Below are 17,640 nucleotides of genomic sequence, written 5' to 3' on the forward strand. Positions count from 1 at the left end.
CACATGATTTCATTTTTTAAAAATTTCCCAGACAATTTCAAGTCTAAAATTATAAATGGCCCTATGAAAGTATAAACACATATGCAGTTTTTCTGGCTCTGAGGTCAGAGCCCAGCATATGTCAAAGATCATGTCTAATGGTGTCCAGCTCATGTTCTAGAATAACTTAGCATATTAAAGACCAAAATAATATTTTCTAGTAACAAAGACAGCCTCTCAGGGAAAGATTTGAAAGTGATGGAATGACATATCATTCTGTAGAAATTTAGAAAGCTATCGTCTCCCAGTGTACACCCAGTATCTGTTCCCAGCATTGAGGACCAACATCATGTAAGAAAGTCCCTGAGACTCTCCTCTTTATGTGTCATCTCTTATGCTGTTTATCCATCTCTTCGCCCTGCTCCCTCTCTGCCCTGAGAATATTCTTCCAAGCTGTGTTTGCCTCTAAGGGTGCCTCCCAAGATGACTAAATAGTAAGAAAAGAAAAATAATTCTAACAAAGGAACTCAGATGCCTGCTCTTAGAATTCTTTTCAGGGTATGTTATAAATCACATCAGTGCAATAGACCACATTAACTGAAACCAGGATTTTTGGACAATTACTTTTCAACAGCCAAAAATTAGTCTCAGACCTGTTATGGAGCATTTGGGTATAGGGAATATAGAGTTCATAACTATTTTTGTCTAAAGTAAGACTTGAAAATATTAGAAGTTCTGATTTTATTGCTTTAGTTTTGTTGGCAGAGAAATCTTCTGACAAGACAGGGGAGATGATTCAGGACTAAAAATCTCTGACTTGTTCTGGAAGAGGATTTGAGTTCAGTGCCTAGCATCCACATTGGGTGGCTCACGAATGCATGTAGCTTCAGCTCCAGGAGATCTCAGCACCATCTTCCGAGTTCCACAGACATGAATCCATGTTAAGTTTAAACACACACACACACACACACACACACACACACACACACACACACACGCAAACAGTTGTTGAGAGAAAGAGAAAAATGCCCAGCACAAGTGACAAAGATGTCCATGTTTATGATTCTTTCTTTACACATAGGATCATTTTCAGTTTGGTAATATGCAGTATTTATTCAACGTATATTTCAGGCTAAGCGCCGACCAGCATTCTTTCTTATCTCTGATTTTCTTTTCATATATTCACTGTACATGGTGCACAGGTATATAAAAACGTTTTCTACAAGGATATACTTTACATCATATTTATATGCCGTTTTCTCTGGCCCCTCATTTCTTCCCTCTCCCCCTAGTCTCATTTGTTCATCTTCATGTCTTCTCTCATACAATATCAACAAATAGGTGCTATTAGTAAGTCTGTATTAGAGCTCATAGAGTGAGAGTTCTATAGAGAAATAGATTGGTATATGTTACATTAGTGGATCTAAAACTCAGTCTTAAGCAGCATTCCTTTACATTCTGTGTCTCCCATGACCCCATAAAATAGATATTTGGTACCAATGAATAAACAAAATGTTTTGTCTTTTAGACCAACTCTTGATATCCTTGATTTCTAACTCTTCACACACAGAGTTTACATACAGTGAGACCTGGCACTGGAGCCTGTGTGTTCCCCAGTTATTATTATTATTATCATTATTATTATTATTATTATTATGCTATCTACTTTTTAAATTTTTTGAAATTAAAATATAATGACATTTCCCCATCTTTTTACTTCCTCCCAAACCTCTCCTGTACCCCCTTTCTCTCCCTCAAATTGTTACATACTTATATTCATGTATACATACTCTTTAAACACATCTTCACCAACCCCACATTGGACAGAGGGCTGGTCTCTAAAATATACAAAGAACTCAAGAAGCTAATCATCAAAAGAACAAATTATCCAATAAAAAAGGGGTTCAGGCCTAAACAGAGATCTCTCAACAGAAGAATCTAAAATGACTGAAAGACACTTAAGGAAATGCTCAACATCCTTATCCATCAGAAGAATGCAAATCAAAACAACTCTAATATTCCATCTTAAACCTGTCAGAATGGCCAAGATCAAAAACACTGATGATAGCGTATGCTGGAGAGGATGTGGGGTAAAGGGAACTCTCCTCCATTGCTGATGGGAGTGCAAACTGGTGCAGTCACATTGGAAATCAGGCGATTTCTCAGAAAATTAGGAAGCAGCCTACCTCAAGACCCAGAAATACTACTTTTGTATATATACCCAAAGGATGCTCAACTCAAGGGCATGTGCTCAACTCCATGTTCATAGCAGCATTGTTGGTAATGGCTAGAACCTGGACAAAACCTAAATACCCCTCGACTGAAAAATGGATCAAGAAAATGTGGTGCATTTACACAGTGGAATACTATATAGTGGGAAAAATGACATCTTGAAATTTGCAGGCAAATGAATGGCTCTAAAAACACCATATTGAATTAGGTAACCCTGTAATGGCTTAAATGAAGTCAGACAGAAATTGTAATAATATATACAGCTTTAATTGGGAAGTAGACTTACAGAACCAGAAGTTCCAGTAGAGAACAGGAAAACAGAAGGGAAGGCGGGGAGCACGCCCACAGTCTTTATAAGTAAAATATATCCTCAGGGGACCCCGCCCTACAAGCAAGGTGGTTGGCTGGGTCCTCCTACATAACCCAGACCCAGAAAGACAAATATAATGTGTACTCATAAGTGTCTTTTAGATATAAAGCAAAAAAAAAAAAAAAACAGCCTACAATTCACAACTCCAGACAACAAAGAGGACCCTAAGAGAGACATACGTGGATCCAACCTATGTGGAAAACAGAAAAATACAATATCTCCTGAGTAAACTGGGAGCATGGGGATCATGGGACAGGGTAGAACAAAAGTGGGGAGATAGGGAAAGGAGCTGAGAAAATATATAGCTCAATAAAATCACTAAAAATGCATAAACACAGCCTTCTCCATGCATATAATGACACATATAGAAATTATTTCTTAGCCAATCACATAGCGCTGGACAACCAATAAGGCTGGGGACATCTTTTATCTGGGGAGATTATCCCTCAGTGTTTCAGTGTCCCTTAGTTGTCTGTCTAAAGTAGGTCCTTGTTATATCTCCATCTTTCATATTATCATGTCTATTGGTACACTTTTTAGACAGCCATATTGCTGGTGTATCCTTGGTGAATCTTGCCTATTATTTCTAGGAGACACAATCTCACAGTAGATTTTTTTTTTAGCCCCCTTCTCTTACAATCTGTCTATCCCTTCTATTGTGATGTTTCTTGAGCCTTAGGTGCAGGAGTTATATTGTGGGTGTAGTGATTGGGGCTGTATACCCCATAACCATTTGGTGACTGCATTTTGACCAGTTATGATTTTCTGTAATGCCTCCACATATGCATTTTGACCAGTGATGTAATGGCCGTCATCTATTGCAGAGACATTTCTTTGATGAAGGATAAGAATTATATGTATCTCTGGGCATAAGGATATATAGTTACAGTTAGGAGTCATGCTGATTTAGTAAGGTGGCAGTTGTAGGTCCTCTTCTAAGATCTATGAATCTACCAATTCTGGTGAACTGGCCAGGTCTCCAGTATCAAGCATTATATCTGTTTCTGTCTCTGTCTCTCTCTTTCTCTCTCCCTCTCCTTCCTTCCCCCGTCTCCCTTTCCTTCTCCCTTTCTCTTATCCCTCTCTTTCTCAATGAATGGGCCTTGGATCTGATGAAAGTATATGCCACTGTTGCACACCTATGGGGCCTTTGTGCCCTCCTGGTGATTGTCACAGTTCACAGATGTCATAGCTGAATTACCTACTCTTCTCCCTTGGAAGCAGCACCCATTGGCACTCCTAGACACCCTGTGGTGCTTATTTTTGAATGATCTCTACATTTTATCTCCTCCTCTTGGAATCATAAGGAAGAGGTTGTCATAGCTATTTTATCATCCACATTTCGCCCAAAAGGAAATGTTGGGTTAAAAACAGAAGCTCTGCTGACTGCCATAATTAAAACCAGGGGTTGAAAGCTTTTCAAGCAGAAAAATCATAAAATATTTCATAAGTTTTCCATACCTCTACTATTTTCACTTAGTATGTAAGCAGGCGAGCTTTCCCACATCTTTTGATGAGCGGCCAAAAATTCCTCTTTTCTGAGGTTATATCCCCTGTGTGGACTGTAACTCCAAGTTGCCTCTCTTAAGTCCCAAAAAGCCATACTATGGATGACTGCCAATTTCAGTTTCTTTATAGTGGAAATGAATTAGGAACTTGGGAAGATCTTAGTGGAGAGTCCTTCAAGTATGTCACGGTTTTCTATTTGAACTTTTGAAGGGCTTAATTCAATGAAAATCTTCCTTCATGAAGTCTCTTTGCAAAATCTGTGCCACTCCACAAAACGAGTCTGTTAGTTTCTAAGGAAATGGATTCCATTGCTACACTGGCCATTGATTTAGTGATATCTTATTTCCATGTGTACTGTGATAACTGTGATCTGCTCTAAACAGTCCTGGGAACCAGCAAACTGAACTTTGATCACAGTGCACAGTGACTACTGGGAGAAAAGAGTTGTGAAAGTTCCAGACAGGCGTTTGTTCTCTGCAAGACTCCATGTACATTAGGCGAAGGGAAAGACTAGTGAATGACGTTATGATGATTTGTAACATAGAAGAATTGTGGTGAGACCAGCAGTCAGTAAAGCAAGTATTTTACTGTTTGTAAAATAATTTTAACATTAAAATGTCAGCTGCTGGAGAAATGACTTGGTGGGAAAAATGCTTCACACTCAAGTATACAAACTGCAGCTTGGATGTCCTGCATTCAGGCAAATGGCAGAAGGGCATGAAGCCTGAGATAGAAGAACCCTGACTAAGTAGGTAGCTAAGTCAGCAAGTGCTGGGTTCCATTGAGAGAATATGTTTCCATATATGGGATGTGGAGTGTTGGAGGAAGACATGAAGCAACATCTTTATGCACATGCATACGTGTACATGCACATACACACGAGCACGCACACACATAAAGTAACATAATGTCAAAATACCATACAAATCACTAACTTCTCTTTTCTGCGTCTGTGTATATCTTATAGAAAAAAAGATATGATAGAATGGCCAGTAAGAAATCCAGTCAATTCTCTGATTTTATAGGTTGCAAAACCAAGTACTTTGATGGATAGTGTGGCATAGAAATCTGTGATTGGTTTAGGAAACTGTCATAAGATTTGAAAATACAGTTTTCAGTGTCCTGAGGCTTCTGACATTCCTGCTAGGTTTCCTATGTAACTTCCTAGAGGAAGGGAAGCAAGGGGAGGCACTGAAGGCATGGGTGCGCCAAGAGAACCTATGGTTTCTGCTTTGATGTTTACAGCTGTACTTTCCCCCAGTGTTTATTGCACTTAATTAAACACCAGACTTCTATTTAAAGGTGGGGCTCCAAGTTCAGTTGTCATTAAACAGTGTTTCTAGAATTGTGTTTTCTGAATGTTAAATATCAATGTTTTTGTTCTAAGGGGAGTATGGGTTAGAATGTTTTAATGTTTTATGTTGTGCTTGAGACCTTTTTATTTATTTATTTGTTTGTTTTAAGCCTTGTTTAATCATCTACCTTCACAAACCCTCTGAGGTCTGGGGCTGCTGTAGCTGGTTACTATGCTGATGATGAATTCAGCTTGATAGTTTTAAACTTCTCCTCTGAGAGGCCTTTGCATCAGCCTGATCTTAGTGTTTATTGTCACTATTATCAAACATTTTTACCAGCTAGATGAAACATATCACTATTATTGAGATACTTAGAAATTTAATTATTTTCTCTTTGAACAGACATGAAAATACTATTTGAGTAAATCATGCAATTTTTCCACATTTTCCATAATTTAAAAACACCATCTCAATGATGGAAGTCCCACTGCCTGAAATTCGTTAACAGTTACTCCATGAACATGCAAATGGCTTTACAGTTTGTCTGCTGTTTATTGGCACAGCAGCCAGTACCTCTCAGCGTCTCATGTGTGGTTACTCTTGGCAGGTTCAGGGCAATCAATTTCAATTGTTAGTCTTACATTTCATGCTTCAGTGGCATCCTTAGGTCTTTGAGCCAACAGGGTAGTGATAAGTTCTTATGCACAATGCAGCTTTTAACTCTTTTATGATAATGTTCTTAAACTCAAATGCCAGTCAAGCTGAGCATGACTTCATGCCAGTGACAATGTGGACTCTTTTCTTCTTGCTGCTGCTTCCTTTTTTCAAGCAAGCAAATTGTGTTCATGTTGGCTCCTCTGCTGATCCCAGTTTCTCTGTGCTGTTTCTTGCCTGCTTTTTTTAAAGGATCTTTGCTATAGAACTATACAGTATAGAGAAAATGCCACAAAGCGCCTACTGCTTTTATCAACAACAATCTTTAACTACAGCGTTTTCAATCGGTTCTTTGGGAATTTCATGCACTCATTCAATGTATTCTGATCATATACCTTCCCCAGCTCTCCTGCTAACTTCTCCCAGGTCTACCACTTACCCCACATGCACTGCCCCCAATTTTATATCTCCTGTTTCTCATGGCCCATTTAGTCAACTTAATAAGTTGTACCACATCAACACAGCACCCACTATAAAGTTTGTGTGGCATTAACACTGACCTACCAGTGTGAATTCTTTTTCTTCTTAAAGATACTTCATAAAATTTTGATATTTTTCTCTAAATAGAAATGTAATAGATGGCTTGTGTTTTTAAAAAGTTGTATTTGAAATAAACAAATAGGGACTGGCAAGAGAGCTCACTGTATAAAGGTACTTGGCTTGAGAATCAGAGTTTGATCCCTGCCACTCACATGATAGGAGAGAACTGATTCCAGGATACTGCTCTCTGGCACTCTCCCATTTGTGTCATGTGTAGTAATAGGAGTGGCGGGGCTGCATCCCCAGCACCCCGGCTGCCTGCTAGCTTATGCCTCAAAATAATTACACAGACATTGTATTCTTTTAAACACTGCTTGGCCCATTAACTCTAGCCTTTACAGGCTAATTCTCATATCCTGATCAACCCATCTCTAATAATCTGTGTAGCATAAGTCTTACCGGGAAAGATTTTAGCTTATGTCCATCCTGGGTCTGAGCTTCATGTGTCTGCCTCAGAGAGCATCTGCCTGGGAGAGGGGAGCATGGTGTCTCTGAGCTCACTTCCTCTTCCTCCCAGCATTCTGTTCTGTTTACTCCACCCACCTATGTTCTAACCTATCAGGGCAAGCAGTTTCTTTATTTAATTAACCAATGACCTTCCTCCATCAGTCATGGCATCTATGTGTATATACATACGTATACACACGTGCTCACCATACACATGCACATACTCACACACACATATACTCCACACACTTATACACAACACATATACACACCCACACCACATGCCACACACAGCACACACACAACACTTAATACATACATGGACATAGACATACATATAAATAAATGCAATGAAAATATTTAAGATATAAAAGTAGAAACTTAGATAAAGCTATTAGATAGTCTCTTTATCAATTACATATTTTTTTAAAAAAATATAACCTAAAAAAATATAACCTAATTATGAGTGAACCTGTTGTGTTACTTTTTTTTTGAGAGAAAGAGACATTTTTTTCATTTTCAAAATGCCTTAAAATTTTGTCCGTTAAAGTTCAATTTCAAACTTTCATGGAAGCAGTACAGTGTTTTAGGGCATGTGTGTCATTTGCTTTCCTGTCTCTGTGACAAAACATCATGTAAGTAAGCAACTAATCAAAGAAAGAGTTTATTTTAGCTCATGTCTTCAGAGCTGTGTGAATCTATCATGCTAGATGAGGCATGGTGGCATCCTTACCTGCCAGCATGAAGCAGAGAGATCAGAAGGGAAGAGGGACACAAGGCTGTGACTGCTCAAAGTCTGCCCCCAGTAATGTCCTCCCTGCATATCTCCAGACAGAGTCACCAACAGGGGACCAAGTGTTTAGGAGTCTGAACTTGTGGAGGACATTTCTCATTCAAACTATCATGTCTTATTAATATATCAGAAAAGTATCGGTGGAGAGAATAATCTCCATTGCACAGAAATGCCCTGGATGATTTTTCTACAAGTATATGAGATGAACTCGATAATGCGTATTGCTAAAGTAGGTTCTAGCCCTATTTGGTGCTACTTTTATGAATGTTGTCATAAATATCGTATATCTGTATGACATGTATGATTATCCTAAAGCTACTAACAGCACATTTCAATTTTCACATTCATTTGTAAATACTTGGTCCTAGATATTTTTCATAAGTCTAGCAAAGTTTGGTAATAATAGGTGATTTTGTTCAATTATTTTACATTTTAATGATTAGAGAAGAAAATAGTTTATTTTGTTTTGGTTTATTTCTTTGTTTTTAAGACAAGGGCCACTTCACATAATGCAGGCTTGCCTTAAACTGACTAAAAAACCTTTTAGTGGCCTTAAACTCCTGCCTCCTGTCTGGGATGGCAGGCATTCATTTTCTTGACTTAAAATCAAGACATACATACAACAAGAAAAGAATATTATAGGCTAATCTCTCTTATTTGTTAATGGTACTTTCAAGATGAAATTTTCCACTGATAATAAAGAACTCTTCATGAGGACTGCTTGATGGTTCTCTTTTTCCCTCAAATTCTCTGCCTTTTAAATATTTTGTTTTTATGGCATGGAACAGTAATGATACTGGCATGAAACCCAGGGCTAGGCAAGTGCTGTAGTCGTAAGAGGCAGCCCAAGTGTTTTAGTCTTGCTTTATATGCCTCATTCCTCCTCAAACTCGAACATTGAAAAATGTGCCTCAGACAGAGAAAGAAGCTGCCACTTGCTGCTGCACAGTGGAATAACTATAGGTGAAGATAATATCCTGTGAGTCTTAACAAGCTGGCAGAAAGACCTTCGAATATTTTCAATGCAGAATAATGATGAACATTCTAGGGGCAAGATGTGCTGACCCTGATTTGAATATTATACAATATGCAATCTATTAATAGATCACATGCATAACTGTTTGAAATGGTTCTTAAAATATTTATTTTTGTTTTCATGTGATGTGTGTGGATGTTTTGCCTATATAGCTATAGGTGCACTAGTGATTCTCAGTATGTGCCATGACCCCATCAGATATCCTGCATATCAGATATTTACATTATAATTCATAACAGTAGCAGGCTTACAGTTGTGAAGTAGCAATGATAATAATTTTCTGTTTGGGGGGGGGTCACCACAACATGAGGAACTGTATTAATGGTTGCAGCATTGGGAAGGTTGAGAATCACTGATATACATCACCTGCTTGAAGTTTCGTAAGAGGTCAGAGGATGGCACCAGACCAAATAGAACAGAGTAACAGGTGTTTAGGAGCTATCATGTGGGCACTCTGTTAAGAGCAGTACATGCTCCCAAACACTGAGATATCTCTCAGACCTCTATCTGTGATTCTTATGGGTCAATATATATTTTCTAAAGGTGTAACTTTTTTTTTGGAAGTGTGGACCCACAAAAACAACCATGGCAAATTTTAACTGAGCACCAAAACAGCAATGTGACTTGGAATTTACTATTTCGAAATGTTTAGCCAATTTCCTTGCTTTTGATGTCTAATGGGGTGCAGAGGTAAGACAGGGTCTCACTACATAGCCCAGGTTGTCCCTAGAATTCATGATTCCCTTGCCTCAGCTGCCTGAATATCAAGTTTATGAATGTGTCCACCATCCTTGACAACTATTCCGTTTGCAGCCAGGAAGCCTGTATTAGCTCACTTCACGTCCACACTTTCACCATCCCTGATCTCCTGTTCTTGTGTCTCAGTCAGGAACCAGCATCACCGTGGATATTGCTGTGATGGGCGAGGCCCATGGCCTCATTACCGACCTCCTTGCAGACCCTTCCCTGCCTCCGAATGTGTGTACATCCCTGAGGGCTGTAAGCAACCTGCTTAGCACCCAGCTCACCTTCCAAGCCATTCACAAGCCCAGAGTAAACCCCACTGTAACTTTCAACGAGAATACATGCTCCGATTCCGAGGAGGGCTTGGAGAAAGACAAGCTGGCCATTCCCAAGGTAGGTGTGGTGTGAAGGGTTTGGTTTGAGCTCATCTTTCCATAGTTTCCAAGGTTTCCTTCCTGCCATTTCTGAGAACTATGGCAGGCAGCACCTTCCTGTGTAGACCTGGGGACCAAGTAGTGGCTGTGTAGCCCAGTTTGCTTCTGTCCCTCACCTCCTGAGACTTCCCAGTGAACACCAGGCTTGACTTGCAGCTTGCTGCCTTCCTCATTTCAACTCCTGTGTCTCTCTTTCCATGCCAGGATAGTAATAGATGAAATTCTACCTGTACTGTTTTGTCAGCTGTTCCCATTTGCCTTGCTTCTTTCCATTGTTTTACATAAAAAACTAATGGTCTACAATATGGTTGTGATAAAGTGAATATTCCTTCCAGCGCCTGAGAAGAAGTTTGCCCCCAGGCTTGCTGAGAAGAGTCTCATCGACTTGGACAACCACCACTTCTGCCACAGGTCTGCCCACCTTGGAACCTGCACCAGTGCGGAGAGACCGCAGTGCCAGCATAAAGCCTCATGAAGCACCTGTGCCCAGGTTAGATTCCATTCCTGCAGGCTCTATGTTTCCTAAGAGGAGTTACTTGCTGAAAAGGAATCATAGAGTCCAAGAGGAGAGAGCCCAGCCAGAGTTACTATAAATATGTATATATGCACTTAGTATGTATATGTGTGCATTTATATATTTGTATATATGTGCTCATATGTATGTATCTGTTCCTTGTGTGCATGTCTGTGTGTATGTATGAACATGTATGTGTGTATGTGTATTCGTGTGTGTGTGTGTCCATTCACATATGCATGCATGTTTCCTGGGCAAATTCTCTTACCCTGAGCCATACTCTGAGTTTTGCATTTTATGTAGTATATTAACAGTATATTAAATTAAAATTTTATGTGTAAGTCCACTTTCCATCACTGACCAAGTGCCTAATATAGATTAAGGATTATTTCAGTGCTTCCCAGTTGTGATCTCTCAGATTTTGCTTTGGGACTTTGGAGTCATAATCCACCAGGACAGAGGAGCCTGGACACATTGATACTGCCAGGACAGACAGAGGGAGAAGAACAGGACAGAAGAGGAAGGCTCACATCCTAATATGCCCTACAAAGGATCAACCCCACTGGCCTAATTACCTTTCAAGGTCCATTCTCTGAAGCTGCAGACTCAGCCTTTAACACATGACCCTTGTGGGAAATCTAAGCTCCAAATGCTATTAGTGACTGACTGAAAGGCCAAAATGAAAAAGGCTAAAGAAACGGGAACATTGGAATCTTAAATGAATCTGTAAGAAAACACTACTAAAAAAATGTGCTTTTAAAGAGAGCCACTTTGTCTTTGTTTTACAACTTGGAAGAAAATTAGAACACTTTATGTGACATCAGCAATTACAATAATTTTTACCCTATAATTCCAGAACTATGGAATATACGTAGCAGCTTATATTGACCAAATGACTGAAAATATCCATGTCTGCATGTAAATATTTAATAGCCATGCCTGAAATAGTTTCCTCTTCATGACAGCAAGGTGGCAAGCTGAGCGTGGGAAGAGCAGCTCCCCAAATCCTGGGACTTGGGTGAGGACAGACTTCCTTGTCATTTAGTGAAGTTCTTCTCTCCCACACATAGAGAACAGTGACTGAACCTGTTCATGCGTCTTCACCAGCAACCAGGCCACCTTCACCCTTAGCATTCTGTGTCTAATCTACTTGAGCCCTGTGCTTTGAAATCCAGTAAACTCTTTACCAATGGACTCCTGAAGAGCTGCTCTGGCCAGGGACTGCATAGTCACCCTCCCAGACCACAGCTGAGAGGATCAGAGTATCACTGGGAACATGTACAAATTTCACCCTGTGATGGCTTTGTTAAACTGACTGGTTGCTTGAATGTCTCCCTAGTTTTTCCTTTAAGCTACTTCTTTTCCTTGGCCCTGCTCCAGACATATCTATTGCTTCTTTGTCTCTCTCTCTCTCTCTCTCTCTCTCTCTCTCTCTCTTTGGTTTTTCGAGACAGAGTTTCTCTGTAGCTTTGGTGCCTGTCCCAGAACTAGCTCTTGTAGACCAGGCTGGCCACGAACGCCCAGAGATCCGCCTGCCTCTGCCTCCCGAGTGCTGGGATTAAAGGCGTGCGCCACCACCGCCGGCTTCTTTGTCTTTCTTGAATGACTGGCAATTCTCTACTTGTTGTCCTGGAGCAGCCCTGAATCTCAGTTCTTACCTGTTCATTATTAATTTATGGTGTTTTTATTCATGGTATAATATGATAGATTAATATATAGCAGGTTAAAGTAGGGTAGATGTAAGTAGGATATTATTAATTTTGACTCTTGCATTCTATTTTATAAACTTTTCAAAATAAATACATTTTAATTATTTTTTAAAAAGACTTCTTTTGAAGTATTTTTTAATGTTTTGTGATTTTGCCTGCATGCATGTATATATGTACTACATATGGATAGTACCTTGGGAAGTCAGAAGAGGATATTTGATCCTCTGGAACTAACCTGGGTATGGTTATGAGCTGCCATGTTGATGCTGGAAATTGAACCAGGATCCCTTCAAGAGCAGCCAGTGCTCATAACCACTGAGCCATCTCTGAAAGCCCCCATTTAAATGTGTATTGGATATAAAAGAACACAGGTAGGCAGTTTTTGACTGAGCCTCAATAAGTTATCTTTTTAAAATGTTAAATGATGTTGAGTTCTCCAAAAAGTCTGCCTGGATGAGTAATTTACCACTAATATAATAGTCTAAGAAATGAAAAGATAGACAATATGAATTATATAATCTTTTCCTAGTTAATTTTAGCAGTTACTCAGGCAAGCAGAATGGGCGAACAGAGACTAATACCACAAAGAAATCATTGACTATCTAATATACAAAGATTTTTTCAATCTCATTCACAAAATTCCAAACATTTGTGAAAAGCTAAGTATGAAATTTTTAAAGATGCCTTGAGACAAGCATTTTGTAGTCTTCAAATGTTCTTGACAATTGCAAAAGTTCATTTTTTCCCTTCAGATGTCTCTTTTGTCATGTATGTGGTAGAGTTGTTATTGAAAAGTAAACACAAAGGGGGGCTTTTAAAATATAACCCTTGAAGAAAAATCTCATAGGGAAGGGACTCATGAAGTCCCATCCTTTGCTAGAGTTCTGGACATTTGGTGTCTTATGGGAGAAGTAGAATCCTTGTTCTTCAGGGCCACCTCTAAATTATCCCTCATTAACTATACATCTTACATGAAAAGCTCTATACATCCATGATTCATAATTCTATCAGTTTTAGGATTATTTACAGTTTGCCACCCAGACAGATTGGACACATCCTGTTCAATCTGCAAATTTTAGATTTTTAACCTTCACCAAATTTACTGCTGCATGAAAGAACTCACAGGTGTTGGCAAAACACAGACCAAGCACTTTTCACTGGGAGCCATCCAAGGTTATCTGCACAACTTCCTGGATTCTGTTCTCTCCCAAATTAGGGTGGTTAATGTTTCTGTTTCCACATGTAAGGTTTGAGGCAGTATGTAAAGAGAAATTTTGGTGTGGAAAACCTCCAGGAATTCTATGCCATTAATTACATGGCTTCTGTTACCTTCTCTGTGCCTAATCCTCTGTGGATTAATTGACTCCAGATTTGTTTACAGGAAGCAACTTGTGAATCAAGTCTCTGTTGATAAACACATTGCCTAGGTAAAGAGAACCTGTAGCCTCTTTCTTCATAATGTGATCAGCATGTTAGTACCATGTCCATCATGAATGTGTTTCAATGGGGTGTGACTAGGTCAGCACATTCTTTCCAAGGTATCACCAGTAGAAAGAAATCTTAGGACACTGTTATAGGCTGCTGCTAACACATTTTTGTTTGTTTGTTAGTTTGTTGGTTTTCTGAGTCAATGCTGAGTTGCTGACAGAGAAATGACAGTCTATAGATCTTCTTCTCGTGCTCAACCTGATAAGGAAGTACTGCAGCAAGACATTGTTATTTAATGGCTTGATCAAATGCTTCTTATGGAGTGTCTAGTCACCAACAATATTGTATAACATAGAGCACCTAAATATACATTATGTCTCTCTCTGCTTCTAAAAGGACAGTTGTATCACAGTCAATGAATCTTCTAGATAGCTTTTGAAAAATCTGTAAGGACATGACTACACCTGTAGGAGCATGTGTGGTGTTTTTATGCATTGGATAGATTGGGAACGCCATCTTTGCTCTCTGTTTGATGAGAGACAAATAGATACACAACTGCAATGGAGGCTGGACTTAGCTTATTCTATCATTTGCAAGTTAAGTGATTCTGGCAGAAATTTGAGAACAAATACTCAGATTAATGTATCTGTTGCAGAGGTGGTGGCTGGGTTGTGGCGAGATGTGCTCAGCAATGGATGTCTAATCTCCCTGTGGTCTTTAATTGCTGTCATTGTAGTGCTCTGAATCCCGACTCTTGGAATGCCCCAGTATCAACGACTCTCACCAAGAGCAGATCCTTCACTTCATCTTATGCCATCTCTGCAGCTAACCATGTAAAAGCTAAAAAACAAAACAGGCCAGGTAAGCAATGCACACTCCAGGTGTACAGTCCCATTTTCTACATGTACATTGTGGTAATGAACTATGGCATTAAAATGAATAATAAGATTTTAGTTGGGAAAGTGGAAGGAATTGGAAGATTCACCTCGCTTAATCTAAGTTCAGGTTCATGCTGGGATCTGTAAATTGGGTTTGCTGAGATACAATTATGTTTCCAGCATTCAGAAGACTGATGCAGGAGGATCGAGTGTTCAAGGCCTTGGAATGGAGAGTGGTTAAAAAAGCTCTCTGCTTTTGCAGAGGATGGGAGTTTGCTTCCCTGTACTCATGTCAGGAAACCACCTTAACTCTAGCCTCCAGGGGATCCCACTTCTGGCGTCCCTAGACACGGCATGTATGTGTGTACACACACACACACGCACACACATACACGTGCGGCTTGTGCACACCACTTTATTACATTTGTCTCTGAGTTTCCCTTTCAGAATCCACGCGAGGGCCTTGGCTGTTCCTCTGACCTCTTCCTCTAGAGAAGTACAAACAGTGAATGTTTGTTCCATGGCATTGTAGAAATTCTTCTTGGGGTTTTCAGTTACTTTCTGCTTCAATTTCTGAACCTTCTGTCTTCAGCGGCTTAAGAATTTGAGTCTTGGCTCAAGGAGAACCCTCTTCTCTCACTGTGTTATTGGACATGCAAGTCTGGCTGCCATGGCAGCTGTGATCTCCAAGATCCATGTCATCACCCCCATGACATTACTAAAAGCTCTGCTGGCAGCCTCTGTGGTAGCTGGGTCCTCTGCTCAGATTTGTAGCTTTCTCTGTGCCAACAGGCAGTAGATTGAGCTTTGATGGGGAAAGGCTGTCAGGATTGTGGTTCACCTACTCTGGCCATCTTCTGGGAACCTAATTCCTCCAATCTGCATCTCTGCCTTGACCTTGAAATCTTTCCTTTTCCCCTTCCTCCCTCTTCCCCGACTTCCCTCCTCCTCCCTTATTCTTTTGTTTTCCTTTTCCTTCCTCCCCCTTGATATTTCTCTTCCTGCTGGTTTCCCTCCCTCTCTTCTTCATTATCTCCCTCCCTCCCCCTTTCTTCTCATCTTTTCTATCTGTTCTTAAGGATGCAAAGATAAGTTTATTGTGAATTGGCATATAACAGGCAGAGGCAGACCAAACATCCTTAAAATGGTGACATTTATATGTGAACCATTTGAAAGTTGCCCACATCCCACTGATATTCTAAAACATGCCTTGAAAGGCAAACATGGCATTAAGACATAGATAGGACTTAGGGAAGGACTCCTGGTTGCTCATCTGCTTCTATTTATTCACTTCCCACTTGGTACCCCCTCTTGAAACCATCACTCAATCTGCGTAAAATCTCTACTGCTCAGTGTAGAAATATACATTCTCCCAGAGTTCAAGTTTATTTGTATTGAAAGAAACATTTATTTCAAACCAATATGTTTGTTTGAAAGAAACCTTTAAAAACAGTCTGACTCTCCTGCACATATTATGGTCCTTTGAGTTATGGAGAGGTTTGTTAAGCTTTGTAAAGTGAACATCATTAGTGAACTAAGAAATAGGCTTGAAGCTTACTGGGACCAAATGTAACGGTGTAAACGAATGCAGACAGATTGTAAGTTTATATATATATATATATATAGCTTTAATGGAGAAATAGACTTACAGAACCACTGTTCTGCGGAGACCAGGAAAGCAGAAGTAAGTGCTGCAAGCATGCTTGCCAAATTTATAGGTAAACATTAGCCCGAGGCGAACACACCCCCTAAGGGGTGGGACTTATCCCTACAACCAGACACTGCAAGATGATGGAGACCGTTGATTAGCTGAGATGCCATGAGACAAACACAAATACACACCCTCTCTTGGCCTCCTCATGAATATGCACGAGGAGCAAGGAAATCAGCACACATATGGGCAAATACACTGTCCATACACACACATATCACCATACAACACCACAAATATATATACACATACTACATACACAACACATACACACACATATACCACAGGCATAAACACCACACACACATCAAAAGCACAAAAAAGAAATGTTTATTTTCTCTGTGACCTTTTAGTGCTGTTGTTATTGATAAACAAGAGCTCAAAGGAGGAAATCAAGAGATAGAAAAGTGAAATAACTTGTCTGAGGTCTAGAATTCATCTTTGGCCCTTCCTTTTATCTTCTTGTTTTCAGAGTAAAAAAGAATAAAGAATCAAGACCAATTAATTGATATGGTTTGGAATTAGAGTAATGTGGCTGGGTACAAGATAATGAAAGCATGTGGTCTCTCAGTTGAGTGACCAAAATTACAATTATTAAATAGCCTAACTGGTTAGATTAAAAAAGCTAAAAATTGGTCCTGCAACATGGCTCAGCATATCCATTGCCAAACCTGAAGACCTGAAAAGAAAAAGCTCCCCAAAGCTGGATAGGAATTATGTTCCCAGAGGCATAGAGAGTGGCTACCAATCACCTGTAACTCCAGCTTCAAAGAATCCAATGCCCTCTTTTGTCCTCTGGATGCACCTCTGTACACGCATGCCACATACATGTCATGCACACACAGACTCACATACATGTAATTTAAAGTCAAATCGCTTTTAATCTACATTTTGTGGTTGGCATGCCCCTGCATCTTACTCCCTGTGTCTTACTTACTGTCTAACAAAACTCAAAAAAAAAAAAAAATCCACTCAACATGCCCCAAGGGGCAATGGTAAAAATCAGTCCCAAGTGTGACAGTCTGTCACTGCTGTCGGAAAGGGCTTGATGTCTTCCTGTAGTAATTATTTGAAAGGAACTTTGTATTGAGGTGCACTTAGGTTGCTATCATCACAGAATAAGGATTTTGTAACATCTGTATATATTCATCCATAAATATCCAAATGCAAATCAATCACTAACAATTCTGCCAATATATAGAAATATATTAAGAATCAGATGATCCCCCCTTCTCTGTCTCTTTCTCCTCTTCTCTCTCTCTCTCTCTCTCTCTCTCTCTCTCTCTCTCTCTCTCTCTCTCTCTCTC

General features: G+C 39.7%; 1 protein-coding gene across 1 annotated transcript in view; it reads left to right on the forward strand.

Annotated features, from left to right (window-relative positions):
* Window positions 1–17,640, forward strand: part of Pde3a (phosphodiesterase 3A) — a 272,374-nt gene that overhangs the window by 215,026 nt on the left and 39,708 nt on the right. Inside the window, exons 3-5 of the mRNA XM_005364554.2 lie at window positions 9,801–10,052; window positions 10,429–10,583; window positions 14,481–14,605. Coding sequence (XP_005364611.1) covers window positions 9,801–10,052; window positions 10,429–10,583; window positions 14,481–14,605 — 532 coding nt within the window. The remainder of the gene's footprint in view (window positions 1–9,800; window positions 10,053–10,428; window positions 10,584–14,480; window positions 14,606–17,640) is intronic.

Source organism: Microtus ochrogaster (assembly GCF_000317375.1).
Source record: "Microtus ochrogaster isolate Prairie Vole_2 chromosome 14 unlocalized genomic scaffold, MicOch1.0 chr14_random_2, whole genome shotgun sequence".
In the NCBI taxonomy this organism is placed as follows: Eukaryota; Metazoa; Chordata; class Mammalia; order Rodentia; family Cricetidae; genus Microtus; species Microtus ochrogaster.